Here is a 15330-nt window from a genome sequence, read left to right on the forward strand (position 1 = left end):
TATCGCCTTCTTCTTCTTGTACTGTAATTATCGTAGAAAATTATTCTTACATGTATTGTTTAAATTGTTTAAAGTGTTTTTTTTTTATAAATTTTTACAGTGGTACTTTGTTTCTCGAATAGATTCAGTTTTTAACATAGTTCGCAAGTTATGACGAGTTTTTCTGCTCAAATTTTTATATTCTTCTATCCTAGGTTTCTCATTTTCGTATGGACCATTACCAAGAAGACGACCCGTATGGTTCCGAGTTATAAATTGCTGAAACCTTAAGAGTTGTAAACCTGAAAAAAAGGGGTCGCCATCGGTACATAATATGTAAAAACTCGTAACGAACATCCAGTTAAAATTTAATATGCATACGCATAACATATATCATGGACGTGACAAAATTCGCTGCCCACTGACCCATATTCATCTGTCGACGGGCCCAAACGAATTTAACAAGATATTGTTCCTATTTTTCTGTATTTAATATTTTTCGATTTTCAAGAGAGAAGTTTTGAAATTTCCTTCCAAGCTCTTAGAGTTCGTTTATGGGTTAAAGCAAATTTGCGGTTGGAATACCGATTTAATTCTTCAGTTTCGCTTCTCACACTTTTCCGAATTTATTTCACATAATTCTTACAAATTAAAATATTTTGCCGATGAAAAAAATCGGTGCCGTAACTTTTCGATCACTTTTTACTGTTCTTGACGCTTCCCTATCCTAGTGCTTCTCTCGGGGCCGTGGGGCCCCCATTAAGACTCATTTATAATTAAATGGTAACTATTAATATGTGATCTTTGTTTTCAAAAAAGGTCGAGTGCCTTCAGAAAGTTTGATAACAAATTGAAACGAATCTCCGATCAATGTTAACATTTTTATTCGGTTGCAATTTATTTGTTTGAAAAAATGCGGACCCACGTTTCAGTGGGCCAATAAAGTGTATTTGATTTGGATTAGCATAAAATTCTAAACGCTTTTCGGTGGAGTCTTCGCGAATGCAAACTTTGAAATGAAAATATGAAACTTGTAGGCAAACGAATTTAGCAAAAGTAAACGGACATGATCATATTCCACGTAGTCGTCAAAGTAGTATGACGTAAACTAGACATTGATATACCATTCGATATAAGTGTTTGTCAGGGCTATACAAAAATGTGAGTTCAAAAACTGCCCTGATCAGTTTATAGAAAATTTTCATATTTATATAAGAACACTTGACATGGTCGGTACTGGGGATGTTCTTTTAATCGTATACTTCTCATTCCTAATTATGTGAAATACGCAGTACGAAGACATAGTAAAGCGAAAAAACTAATACTCCGTAGGTACACGCTTACCTTACTCGATTATAGCAGAAATTTGAGAATTAATTGCGTAGAAATTTGCGTCTTTCGTTTTTTTGTTTGGAATGATTGGATACTTGGTACCATCGGTTACTAGTTAGTGCCTTTTCGATATAATTGCTCGTAGATTTTGTGGACGAGGCTTTGCTAGCGAGTTGGAAATTATGATTGTCGGTCGCTTTGTTTGTGGCTCAAAGTGTAGGCGATCCGCAGTACCACTGTATTATTTTTTTATGATATATGATTTTTTTGTTATGTATTTATTTATCCTGTTTTTCATTTTTGCACCCACCACTGTGCATTTAATTGATGTAAAGGTGTATTAGGTATCAGACCCCGAAAAGGTATCTTATATGTATATGTTAAAATTAAGAAGTATCATGAACTCGATAATGAAACGATTTAAAAATTACAAAGCAAGAGTTGAAAATCGTAAAAAATCGACTTAACCTCAAAAAGCTAAAGAACCGTTACATTATCTATTTATAATAATATGTTATACAATTTTATAACTATTATGTCGATCACTGGTTATGTAGTTTAATGAAATGAAAAAACTTCACCATACGTAACAGTGCCATTTAAATTTCGATTTCAAAAATAAACTTGCGCGCAGAGAGACGAGCGTACGCTAGGATTATTTTTTCACTTGTAATAACTAAAAAAGACTTCACGACGTCATAAAGTCTAAATGTTATGTATCAACGCAAGGTTGTGTATAGAGTTGGATATGTTTGTCTGTTTACCCGTCCGTTTGTTTCGGTTTAAAAATAGCGATCTATGCGAAATCTAGGCTATAATATTCGCTGCCTGACGTTGGTCTGAAAGTTGCTACAACATTTATGGTGCAAACATGAAATTTCAGGGCAAAAATTGATGTGATCCTGCTTACAAATAAGCCAACAACAGCAAAAAAAATCTTCAATTATAATCCGTAAGCAATACAGAATGAAACCTTGATGCAAACATAACCAGATATGCTATAGAGTTTATACCCATCAGCGGGAGTTGGGAGAAAAAAGTTTAAGAAACCTTATATCCTGAGCAAGTTTTCCTATATGAAGTCAAATTCCTTCGTATTAAAAACAAGTCACGATATCATCACTTTTGGCGTATCACGTCTACTTTATTGTCATAATTGTATTAATTATTATTCGAACAAGCCGTAACACAACACGCCGGCGGGCCCAATAAAGAAGTCACGGGTATTCAGCTCCATCTGAGATCTTAATGGTTCACGTACTCTACACTACTCTGGTTATTTTGGCTCTGGAAATTGTAACGTATCCACGTAAGGATTTTATGCCAGTTTTCTGGGAATTACACAGGAAATGTAAAGCTTTCTGCAAATGGCATTTCTATTCAAAGGCCCAAGAAGAGATGAGAGAGTATACGCTTTATCGTTATAATTTGTACAGTTGCGTATAGCTTAAAGAGAGTACTTCTAATTAAGAAGTCACAAGAACGTCTCTTAGAAAACGAACCGAACTAACTTGTAATTCCAATCTATAGGAACATGATAAGAACTATACTAAGTTCACATAAACGATTTGCGTATAGCATCGATATGTATAGCATATATAGTTATCCTTTCAACGTCAGCTAGTGGTGGGCATTTAAAAGATTCGAATTGCGCATAATTTTGTGCTTATTTTTTTGGTTCAAAATTTTGAATATATTCCTAATATATATTTTTTAATCTAAATTCTTAAATGTTGAAAGTAAATCCAAATTTAATTTTAAAACTAAAGCAGTCTATTTGATTTATTAGCGATGTTTATGAAATAGCTCTCCATAAAGATAAAAGATAACAAAATTTTCTTTATAATCGGCGTTTATCATTACATTGCAATGAAGGTTAAAACAATTTAAATATCATCTATCTCAAATGGCTTTGTAACATTTTTTACGATAAGCGATTTAATGCTTGATTCATGCTAAATTTATTATCAAGTAACACGGAATATTTATATCAGAGTTGCTCTCATATATTAATACTCTAAAATGATATCTGAATAACTAGATATGGCGGAGTGAGTTTAGTATGAATCAAGAGTAAGTGCAAGGTCCTTAAATGTCATTATGATTGCTTAGAGCAAACAATTATTTCTTAATTGTAAGAGATTTTCGTATGCTTTTTTCTAATTTTTTAAAATTAGAGATAAATTTTAATTATTTTATTATATAAATATTTTTTTTAACCTTTATTATACCAAACTGGAAAAACCTCAAAAAGTATTCAGAATAGTTAAATAAAACTGAAAATCAAGTATTCAAAATTTATACTGAAAACCAAAAAAAAAATCAAAAAACAAAAAAAAGAAAAAACAAAAAAAAAAAGCAAGAAAAAATATTCAAAAAAATCTGTGAGTGAAAACAATTGTGATCCAAATTAGAAACAAAAATAAATAAATAAAAAAGCAAACAAAACAAAACAAACCGAAACGAAGGGATAAACTTTAAGGAACCTAAGCAAATAACAAAATTCGCAACTGAAAAAAAAAACTGAAATTAATTTTTAATTTCATTTCTTTATTTATTCGTTCTTTTTCCGTTTTCCATTACATTACGTTTTAAGTATTAGAATAAAAGTAAAAAATAAAAAAATAGTGAAAAACAATAAAATTAAGAAAATCAATAAAAAATAATTCATTTCAAAAGAGAAGAAAATTTATAAAAAAGAGAAACAGAGAGGAAGAGAGAGAAAGAGAGAAAAAAAAGAAAAAAAGAAAAAAAAAAAAAAAAAAAAACAAAACTGAAACAAAAAGTACCTTTGCCGCATCAAAATAAAACTAAAATTAATACAAGAGAAACCGTATTTAGTTAAAATAATAATATTTTTCTCCACTTAAATAACCAAACTATTTAGAAAATCCAGAAATAAACAGAAATTCTTTTTAACAAAATCGTAACCGTATAAATAGTTTTAAACCGTTGACAACTTATGTGATATCTTATAAAAAAGAAAAAATAAACAAAACAAAACAAAGCAAAACAAGAGCAGATAGTAAAACAAAAGAGCAAAAAAAAAAAAAAGAAATAAATAAAATAAATAAATAAGAAAACAAAAACAGAAACGAAAACACTTATAATAATAATTTACTGCATCTTTTGTTTTCTTAAAAAAATTAAATAACGAATCCATAGATGAATAAATAAGAGAGCCCTGAATAGATGTATTTACGTTATGAAAGCAACCGAGCAGAGCTTCGGCAGACTTGCTTGATTATCTTCCTATCCTTTCCTAATAACAATGTACTAAAAGTTCTACAGATTCACGGGCATAAGCGATTGCCAGCGCAAATACTTAAACAGAAAATCTATTAATCATTTTGATTTGTTTGCGTACATTTTCATGTATATTTTTTTGGTTTTAAAACATATATGTATATTAACGTGTTGTGTAGAAATTGCAAGATCAGTAGGCTGTTGTTGCGTTCATTGTCATCAAAGCCCGCATGTTCAAATCGTCAACTGATGTGATCCGTATACAGATAACTTAATTTAAGAATTTTTTATTACATTTTATCTATAAGGGCTTACTGTTCATGCAAATCGCTAGAATATGCGGAGATTTATAAAATGGATCTATGTGATACGAACTGCCTATGGATAATTTGTACGCCAAATTTTTTTGCTTCTACGGACCAATTTTTATCATAAAATAACTCCGAAGTGCTAAGAATCCTCATACGAAGTGAGGTCCAAAAAATAGACTCAGTAGTGGTTCACATTTCGTCCGATTAATTTTTATGTGAAATTACTATAATAGGAAAGTTTTCATTTTAAAATGGGAAAAGCGAACGAGAGTCCTTATATGCGATGGTGGCCAAAAAAATAGATCTACTTGATCTCAATTTGACATAGTTAAGTCTTATATTGAACTACACTTGTAGATTAAATTATCAAAAGTTGGAATAATTTGCTAAATAAAGGCGGGAGCATCCCTGTACGAGGGGGGATTTAAAATATATAGTCCTACATAGTCCAAATTCGGTAAAGCATTTCTAATTTCTATGTCAATTATTATTATAGATCAAGTATTGAAAAGTACAACTTTCTCCCACACCAAGATTTAGTTCTTGTCTGAACGGCTATATGTCATATGAGACGGGTTAAAAAAGAAACCCGGATTTATCCCATTCAAATTTCTCACATCAACTTAGAATGCCGAAACATTATTCCTTATTGACTTTTGCCAAAGAATTGTAAAAATTGCCATTTTTTCATGTAATGACATTTCAAAATGAGGCATTACATGGGCATTGGTCAAAAAGCGGTCCGGTCGAATTCATTTCGGATTGGGTTTGTTCAAACTCCATTAAAATATGTTCCCGTGCCCTGCAGATTGAACACGCGTCAGATGGATGAATGGTTGGGCGGGCAAATCAATTTTGTTTAATTGATTTCGAAAAAAATTCTGAATTGATCGGCATAATAAAAGGAAAGCGATTCTGAATCGTCGATCAGTATAAAAGCAGGTGGGTCTCTCTTAAGTCCCTCTAAATAATGTTCAATGTTGTCAAATCGTATCAACTTGGCATTTAATTGATACCACTCCACATCATATCGTTACGAGACAATACGATGATAACTGCTTCACAGTTTCGTTGGCTCTTTGCAATTATCGCATGGAATTGATCGTCAATATATCATATTAAGTTAAGTTTATATTAATTTCGTAACAATATATATATGGCCAGGAACTGTAAAAAATTTAATTTTAATTTAAATTTTCTACATTCAGATGATGATTAATGATTCAAATTTCGAATTTCGAATTTCGAATTTTCTCTGTTGATTATGATAATTCAATTTTCAAGATGGGAGGAGAAAGCAACCTTTGTGTGGTAGATGCGACTGGAGCTCTCATATTTGTTAATTTTACTTTTTATATTATTCATCCATCACTCACTGCCATATACGGTATCTATCTATAATCAAGTAAGTCGCGTATCGTATGCTCTTGCTCTCCCGCTATGAATTGCTATGAATGTCGTAAATATTATATAAACTTTTTTTTAAAACGAATGAGAAAATGTTCTTTTTTTATTTTCATAAATTCAACTCAAGGATCAAAAATAATTGTAATAATTAATTATTTTTTCTTAAATCTTTTATACATTTATTTATACATGCACACATATATCTTATATAACAATGAATTGGACGGACTGATAATCATATTCATACCTAATTCATCCTACTTCCATACAGATTCAGTGAATTTGTTTTTTACGTTAAGAGAATTTCTTTTTTTTTTTTTTTTTTTTAATTTTTAATTTTTAACAAATATTTTAAATATAATATTTTTTCATTTGTTTAAATAACTTTTCATTTAAAATACATACATTTTTACATTTTATAAAATCTATGTATGTAACTCGTATGAGAATAATCTTAAGTGTTTAAGCTCTTAATATATATGACAACAACAATTCGAGTTCGAATAAATAATTTAATCCACTATATACTTATATATATTAAAACTAATTAAAAGCAAAAACAAAAAAAAAAAAAAAAGTGTTTTACTGTAAGGGACAAGAAGTTATTCAATTCGCTTTCAAATAACTCGAATATCCAGAAATCGGGTAAGTGCCATTTACAGACTAGACAGCATAAGCACGACTTACATACATGACAAAATTTTTCTCATCGAGGCATGCATTTAGGAATTAGTTGTAAATTGTGTAGCGCGAAAGTCATTTGAATTTAATATTCCTTCCTACCCGTTGATTGAAGGACGTAATAATATAGGTTTTGTGTAGTGTTTATTTATTTATATTCGATATCAGTCTAAATTTTTAAGTTGCAGTAATCGCGTTCAAATTCAATTATCTGTTCGTTCAGCGCTATTGAAGCTTCAAACTGTGTAGAGATAAAGAAGCGCGGGAACTTTGCATATGTTCGCTTAGCTTTGAATAGTTTAACACACGTTTCTTAGGTGGGATACGGTAGAATTAAATAGCTAGATTGGAAGAGGACTAAGAACTGCTGAAAGCAGAGAGATGAACAAACAATACGTTTGATAATAAGGCGTTTACGTTAATTCGAATCCCGATACACGCCAAACGCAATGTCGAAAACTTAAGGTTGATTGGTTACGGAAGAGTTTCATAAACAAAAATCCAATGTTCATACGTTCTTTCTTATCCAAAAAAAGCAAAGAAAGTCCTGGATTTGTATGCCAGCAAGTATAACTTTGGGACATAATTTCATAACTTCCACCGAGGAAAGAACGTATAGTCGTTTTGTCAAAATGTTTGCAACACGCAAGAGGAAGAAAGGAAATTTTCAATCGATTTACTTTACATTACTGTTTCTTCGTTCGGTTTGCCTGTGCAACGTCTTTTCTAAACACACTCGTCGCAGATATGAAACTATTGACCTCAAAATTGGCAGAAATATTTGAAGTTCTTGATTGGTATTGAGAATGGCACACCCACAGCCGATCTTGAACAGAGAGCAGAAAAAATGTGTTTTTCGCTCGTTAATTATACCCACAACAGACATAACGGTACAAATTTTCTATAGATAACCTCGTAGCACGTGCAAAACAATCGAACGATTTCTGCACAGAATCCAAGATCCATCTTATTCTAGGCTTTAGTCACAAGGCACTAAGTCGTCTTTTTGAGGTATTCGTAACATGAACTTAAGATGTGGAGTGCAGATTTCAAGGCTCTATATCAATCTTGGCAACTACGTACAATAGAGGAAATAAAAATACGCCAAAGCACGGTCAAGCGGACGTGGTGAAATTCATTCAAAATTTCATTTTATTTAGAGACATATATGTTAGATGGAGAAAAAGTTCGTGACGTCTACTTACCGAAATTCAAACACATTTTTCTTATATTTTAAATCAACTCTGTTAACCTGAATGTGCATATGGCATTTCAATCGAAACTCCCCTGCCAGATTTCAGATAAAACTATTATTTCATCACCATGGAGTTTTTAGGATTTCTGAGCGAAAAACTGAATCGAGCAATTGTTAAAGCCTGTCCGCCCTTGTAACAACATTTTAAACATTTGCAAGCGCGCAGAATGGAAAGTCAGTTTATCTTTTAATTATATAAACACATGTCCTTCTCCGTACCGATAATAATTATAGTAAACCTGATTCACCGATTAGGTAATAGATATCGATTAACAGTAGAGTTCTCAACAAAAGCGATGGCCTTAGTTGCTAGTGCTTCAAAACTTTAGTCTTGCAATTAATTTCTCTGGCTAAATAAATAAATAATAATAATAGTATCAATAATGTAGTAAATTTTTATTATAAAAGTAACCATTTTCAATAAGTCATAGTGCAATACATATCAGTTTTAGCTATTATTATATTACACTATTATACCCAGTACCGAAGCATGCGGACTATATTCATTTTGTCAAAACGTTTGTAATCCCCAGGAGGAAGCTTCAGTGACGCCACAGACTATATATATTCTTGATCGGCATCAAATTTTGAATCGATTTAGGTATGTCCGTCTGTCCGTCTATTTAATTTCTGTTGTAATCACTCTCCCTTTAACGAGAATGAACATATCGCCTACAAATTTGCAAAAGAATTTGCAAATGACTTAAACTGTTGCAAGCACAGGCGTACAACGTCCGCACGCCCATGTGACAAAAACTTTTATTTTGAAAACAGAAAAAAATAAGGCGCGCCCACTCCATATTGTAGACCATGAAAATTTAATTCTTTTACTTGTTGATTGTCCTTTTTAAGGTAACGGTGACGAGTATAAAAGATTCGGTCACGAACGAATATAATCTTTTTAGTTGTTAGTTTTAATTAGCGACACCGGTGTAACAGACTACAAAGAAGGGCATTTTTCACATTGTTTCGGGATGGGTGGGAGGATGGCTAATAGGATAATAATGTTCGAGGAAGTTATTAAGCACGTATGTAAGTGTTAAGAAAAATTCATTCAAGCCAGGTACGTTTAATTTAAGGGTGTCGGCGGTTTGTAATGTTGCTCGCGCAAAATTTACACAATCAACATGTTTATGTTAACGTAGCAGTAATAGCAGTACGTTCCGTTTTCGGCCAGAAATAAAATGACAATCTTTCGTTAACAAATAGTTTTTAAATGCGGATTGCAGCATTTTATTTTTAAGATTTGCGAAAAATCCGAATGAAAACAGTGAAAATTATTACAGTTGTGCTTCATGCCGTTTTTAGAAACCGTATATCGAAAAAAAAGCGTTTAAAGTTCCAAAATGCATTAGCTCCAAGTTCGTATGTAGTTCTGTTCATTCTTTTCTTTTGAAAATTTTATGCTATGAGCAGCCTCTTTGGGTGCACCTTTCAAATGGGAGAAATGAGAGAAAAACCGGCGAGAAAATGTACGATTTTATAAGCGACTTCATGATTAGTCGGAAAGACCTTATCACACGCGAATTGATCTCACCTTTGTCCGTTCAATGGCCGTCTCGATGAAGCCACACTAACGTATTCTTATGTGGAAACCCTTTTAAATCAACCTTTTGGAAAGATATGTTACACCTTTGATGAATTTTGATATATTATATTGATGGCTATTAAAAATTCCGACCCGATTCGGATGTAAATGTTGTTAAGAGTTCGAATTTCCATTTTATACATGTATAAAGACAAACAACACGAGCTGAGGTCTTGATTTCCTAAGAAAAATTGAGTTTTACATGAAATGTCAGAAACTAACTAAATATTTCATATTCACTTCTCTCTGAGGTCCCTAATATTCAAGTTAGCATAAATCCCGATATTTTTTGCTTAAGTTTTCGAACACATACACATTGGGATTACAAAAGGACTCACAAGACTAACACACCACCACTTTCCCTAAAATTATGCATAATGAAGATTCTGCAGCATACTAAATAAAGCTTAATACTGCATAATGCTTTAAAACAAAAAAAAAAAAAAAAAAACAAGTTAAATAGCAAGTATATTCGCATACATATACACGGGCACGCACATGCATATTCACACATGTACGTACATACTTCACACACAAATAAAAAATTTGCAGGCTTTTGTTTACTTTAGTAGTATTAACAACGCAATTTATTGGACAGAGTCCAAGAAAAAGGCCCACACAAAGCGAACACCTCATACAGATGAAAGACAGATGCAATTTGTAAGACAGCATCATTTAGTTGTGCATGCCTTACTTCTTAGCAACGTGCTACTACTGCGATCATACCAATCTTATTTAAGCTGCGCACACACACATACGGACATATAAATAGACATACCTACGAATAAGCATAATGCGTAAATAATAGACTTCCAAGCAGATTAAACAATAAAAGGATGAACAGAGTAGCCGCAGCCGCAGCAGTAGTGCAAAGTGTAGAAAACTTAAAGGGCCACAAAAACTATCCATTCATATGTATGCATAATCGTGTTTGTGCTGTATTTGTATTACTCTACGTAAATCACATTTTAGTAGGAAGCTCGTAAAAAAAGTGTTGAGATAGCGAAGAGACAATTGCTCTATGAGAAATATTTTCTATAGAAGGACGGTAAACATTTCATTATTTTGTATGTAACTTTTACGCCCACTAAGCTTAAGATATTTTTGCTAAAGATTTTCATTCAATGTGATAATCTGTCCATTCGATAAATCATATCTTTACGTCTTTACAGTATCGCTCAATAACTGGATTCTTTTAAAGTCAATAAAACTATAAAAGGGATCAAATTTTATAAGCACGTTTGCCTTGCAAGATTTCGCGCTTCGTCGTAATCGTCCGATTGTGGAGCGCTGAATTTTAAAAAAAAAATGACACGACTTTTATTATATATTTATAATTAAGAAGTATACTCATCCTTAATAGATCTTTACCGGTTTACTAACGTCTTGCATATAATGTATGGTTAGCAAAAAATTCGCCTCAAGCCGAATGTAAATTCTTTGCTGTTTTTTATTTAAATGTTCGAACCAGACACTCATACATAAATTTATTATTATTTGACATTAAAAAAACGAAAAGAAAACATTGGCAGAGCATAGAATAAGGTGGAGTGGAATATAAAAAAAAGAAAAACAAAAAAAAAAAATAAATAAATACTGCCAACCGCTAGATATATTGGTTGGTTATTGGTTTTCGGTCACTAGACCGGCCGGGCCGCACATATAATTCCATTTGACTGTTTTACGTAGCGGCTCGAAGCCTAACTCTTCTTTCGGTATACCAAACTGTGCCAATTTCGATTCATAGGTTGCCAATAGGTCATCATGTGCCTTAGTAATGCGCGCTAATTCATAACTTAGTTCATGTATTACACGATTCTTTTCCTCCAGCACATTTTCCACACTTGCCTCTCGTGCTTTCGCATCTAATTTCCTAATTGCTGGATCCTTGGTATCCACGCAGCGGTCCATTGTTTCTTTAAGCAATTGCTTTTGCTTCTCTCCCTCCTTCTCCATTATGGCAATCTTACGTTCAAGTAAGACGTTCTTTAGACCGGTCTTCTGCTGTAATTCTATAACAACTTCTTCGAATTTTTCTTTCAACTCTTCTCGTTCTTTGACCAAGGTGTCGTTGCGCAATAAAAGAGCGTCCGTTTCCCAAGTTAAAGCTTGCAATTGTTTTTCGACATAAGCGTTGCGAACTTTTAAGCGCATTAATTGAGCACGATCACGATCATAAAACTCGAGCTTACGTCTTAACAATTGTAGTTCTTGCTGAGCCTGCTCTAAAGGTTCTTTAAGCTTGCGATTCTCTTGTATCATATCGGCTGCTAAACGTTCACTTCGCTCCGTTTGCTTACGTAATGCTTCCATCTGTTGTTTAAGTGAACTAATCAAACTTAAATTGTTGAGAGTAATGTCGTTGTAATAATTTTTCATGTCATTAAACGCCGAATCATGATTATCGATTAATTTTTGTATTTGAGTATTTTTGCGTTCCTCGACTTCAAACATCTGCATGCGATAGACCAATTCAATCTCATTTTTCAATACCAACATTTTCTCCTCATGCAGAAGTTCCATATCCTTGACGTCTCTCTCGAATCTGGTACGCAATTGACTGAAGGAAAGAAAAATGAAAGAATCACGCATGGCATGTAACCTATTCGTGTAATGCGGTGATTGTCAGAAGGAAAAGAGAAAAGAGAAAGAAATGGAGAGGTAGTGTCCGCAGACTGGCGCGTTTATGCCCAACGAGTAAGCGTTATGCGTTTATCGACTGGGCACTCATTATAGCTACGAACAAAGAAAATTCTACTGCACTTGAGATTTGAGCCAGCGAACACTGGCTTGGTATAGTCGGTGTTCTTACCTACTCGGCTATTGAAGTATTCGTGGGTCAACATTTTCTTTCTTTTTTTTTTTGGTGGAACAATCGGGATAGAATGCATGTCTACTCTTTTGAATACATCGCGTTTCGCGTTTATATTCAAATTTGATCGCTGGCAGTCAACTGAGAATGTAATTCCAGCTTTTTATCTAAATTTGTATGACTCAGATCACTTCAACAGCAGATGGAAGAACAGATAAATAGTATATAAATAAATCGGTTGAGAGTTTAAACATCGTAGCCAAGAATATTTTATTGGCTATTGAAGGAATATTTCTCGGTTTTATAAACGGAGTGCGATCAAATCCATCCCATTTTTTATAGCGATGGTGATTATAAAGCAACCATTTCTGTTCAGTATATCACGAGACCAAAAATTATTTTCAGATATATTAAATGCCTTAATATGACATGGATGCTACTTACTGAACTTCTTCTACATTTGTCATTTTAAGTTCTTGCATCTGCATCTCATGTACTTCCTCAGTTTCACGCAGTAGCCTTCGCAGTTCCCTTTTATCTTTAAGTAATTCCAGTTGCTGTGTTACGTGATCTTCTTGAGCTACTTTTAAACGCGTCATTGCCTCTGCACGTATTTGACTAATTTTATCTGCATTTTCAAATTGTAAATGTTTCATTTGCTGCATAATCTGCTTGGCTTCCAAATCAGCTATTTCCTGAGTCATTTCGATTTCATGATCCTTTTTTCTAATTTCCGCTGTAACTTCCTCTAAAGGAAAGGACAGGAAATATTAACAATCGAATATGCAAGTAAGACGTTTTCTTAGAAGGATGAGATTCAATGCAATTTCAAAACTTACGAAATTTTCCACGACTTATTTCCCAAAATGTACGAATTTTATCTCTTTCCATTTGAAAATAGTTGCGTTCTTCCCTTTCCCTTTCCATTTCGGCTTTCAGCCGTAAGGCAAAGGTCTCTAGTTGGTCCCGGGTCATGGTGGATGTGTCCACGCCATCAATGAGCACTATAAAAATATATTTTATTTTTTAAGTCAATTAGTGCATACTTCAGATTCGGTCCGTACTTTGTGTGAAATCAACTGCGTTGATCAAAAAGCAACGCGAATTTTTTGATTGTATGGACTATATTTTGAATATCAAGTTGATACTTTTTGCGGGTTTTGTTAATAGCGACTTTTCTTTATGCTTAATGATGAGTTGATATTTGACAGAAGTACTAGTGGAATGTGCTTGTAAAGTATTTAACGATTTTTCAGAAAATTACCAAAGCATTTATTTGGATATTTTTATTAGCAAAGAAAAGGAAAGAAAAGGAAAAGTTAATAAATCCATTGCCATTGACGATGATGTTAGTGCAAGGAGAGATCAAGGAAGGCCGGCCAGCTGATGCAATATCTAAACTCTGCTTTTGAAAAAACTCTATTTAATATTTAATTGCATTTAATAAAAATTTCAAATGATGCTCACTTCGACAATAAGGATTTTGAGATCTTACTCGTTGCTGTAAGTATGTATCAGTGTTTGCTATCATTATCTCTATCTCAAACTTGAGTTATGCCTTGTTTGGGAAAAATTTCCTCGACAAATGTATGTACAAATCTAAGCGTTTAACCCGTTCTAACTTTGTACGATTCTTAGTAGGTAGACATTAGCTCAAAAATTTTTAAATGCTTAATAATTCCGAATATAAATTTATCTGACTTGGACGGTATCGCTCTTTTAACAATGTATATGCAGCGAGCGCTACAAACGTTTAATATATTATTCAATAAGTCCTTGGTATGAGATATATAATGAAAAAGTTTTAACAAACTCATATGATTTTTGCACAGTATCAACGATAGGGATCAGTTTTGTGGAATATTTTGCGGAGCGGTGAGAAGGCTCGGTACGATATGGATACCGCATTTGCTTACACCGTACCAAAAAGAGCAATGTGTCAATGATTCAGGGTGTGGGTTGGAGTTGCTCAAGCGAGAAATCGTCTTTATGTGGCAATGGGTGAAACATGGATTCATTATAACGCATCTGAATTAAAAAGATCGTCAATTGACTGAATAGCAGCCGGTAAAGGTCGTCTAAACCGGTCGAAAACCTAAAACACGTGCTTTGTATTTTGCAAAGTGGCAAAGGATTACTAACGAATATCACTTGGTGTTTTTGAATCGATTGAGTGAAGATATTAAGAAAAAACGGCCCGACATGCGAAAGAAAGAAGGGATGTTTCATCAGCCCAACGCCCCGTACAATAAGTCAATGGAAATGATGGTTAAATTGAATTGCTTCCCCCATTCGCCGTTCTCCCCGGATTCGGCCCCCAGCAACTACCGGTTCTTTGCAGACAGAAAAAAGATAAATCAGGGAATATTATTTATTTATTTATTTTTATTCCACTTATACTAGAAGCTCAACTAAACAAATAACAGTCGAGTTCAATAGGCTCTTAATGGAAAACTAATATTAATTAACAATAAAATTGAGTATAAGCATAATAAAACAAATAAGAAGAAAAAAAAAAGAAAAAGAAAAAAGAAAAAAAAAAGCATGTACACTATCAGCATAGGAGCACACTTACAACTGGTACAGGACCAAATTGCAAATGAACCCCAAAGCCATCGCAAACATGCATAAGCCTGGCAACCGATAATAAATTGACAATAATTCACTTTCGAAACGTAACGACTTTTTAAGGATAAAAGCTAGTTTAAATACGACATAG

The 15330-nt window shown here is 33.1% G+C and overlaps 1 protein-coding gene across 1 annotated transcript; it reads right to left on the reverse strand.

The window, feature by feature from the left end:
• Positions 1-11422: 11422 nt before the first annotated feature.
• On the reverse strand, positions 11423-13601 carry LOC119637499 (dynein regulatory complex subunit 4). The gene is made up of 4 exons (XM_038033543.1): positions 13451-13601; positions 13056-13359; positions 12503-12535; positions 11423-12344 (listed from the first exon to the last, which is right to left on the reverse strand). Exons 1-4 carry the CDS (start codon positions 13584-13586, stop codon positions 11423-11425), a joined length of 1395 nt encoding a protein of 464 aa, XP_037889471.1. The 5' UTR covers positions 13587-13601.
• Positions 13602-15330: the final 1729 nt, after the last annotated feature.

This window comes from Glossina fuscipes, unplaced genomic scaffold, assembly GCF_014805625.2.
Source record: "Glossina fuscipes isolate IAEA_lab_2018 unplaced genomic scaffold, Yale_Gfus_2 59, whole genome shotgun sequence".
NCBI classification, from domain to species: domain Eukaryota; kingdom Metazoa; phylum Arthropoda; class Insecta; order Diptera; family Glossinidae; genus Glossina; species Glossina fuscipes.

What these genes read in the sequence shown, in the direction of transcription:
- LOC119637499 (XM_038033543.1), bottom strand. Translation starts at nt 13,586, where the DNA reads ATGACCCGGGACCAACTAGAGACCTTTGCCTTACGGCTGAAAGCCGAA. An exon ending in AATAAGTCGTGGAAAATTTC is followed by an intron (nt 13,360 to 13,450) that starts GTAAGTTTTGAA and finishes CCTTTCCTTTAG; the next exon opens with AGGAAGTTACAGCGGAAATT. An exon ending in ACAAATGTAGAAGAAGTTCA is followed by an intron (nt 12,536 to 13,055) that starts GTAAGTAGCATC and finishes CTTTGTTCGTAG; the next exon opens with CTATAATGAGTGCCCAGTCG.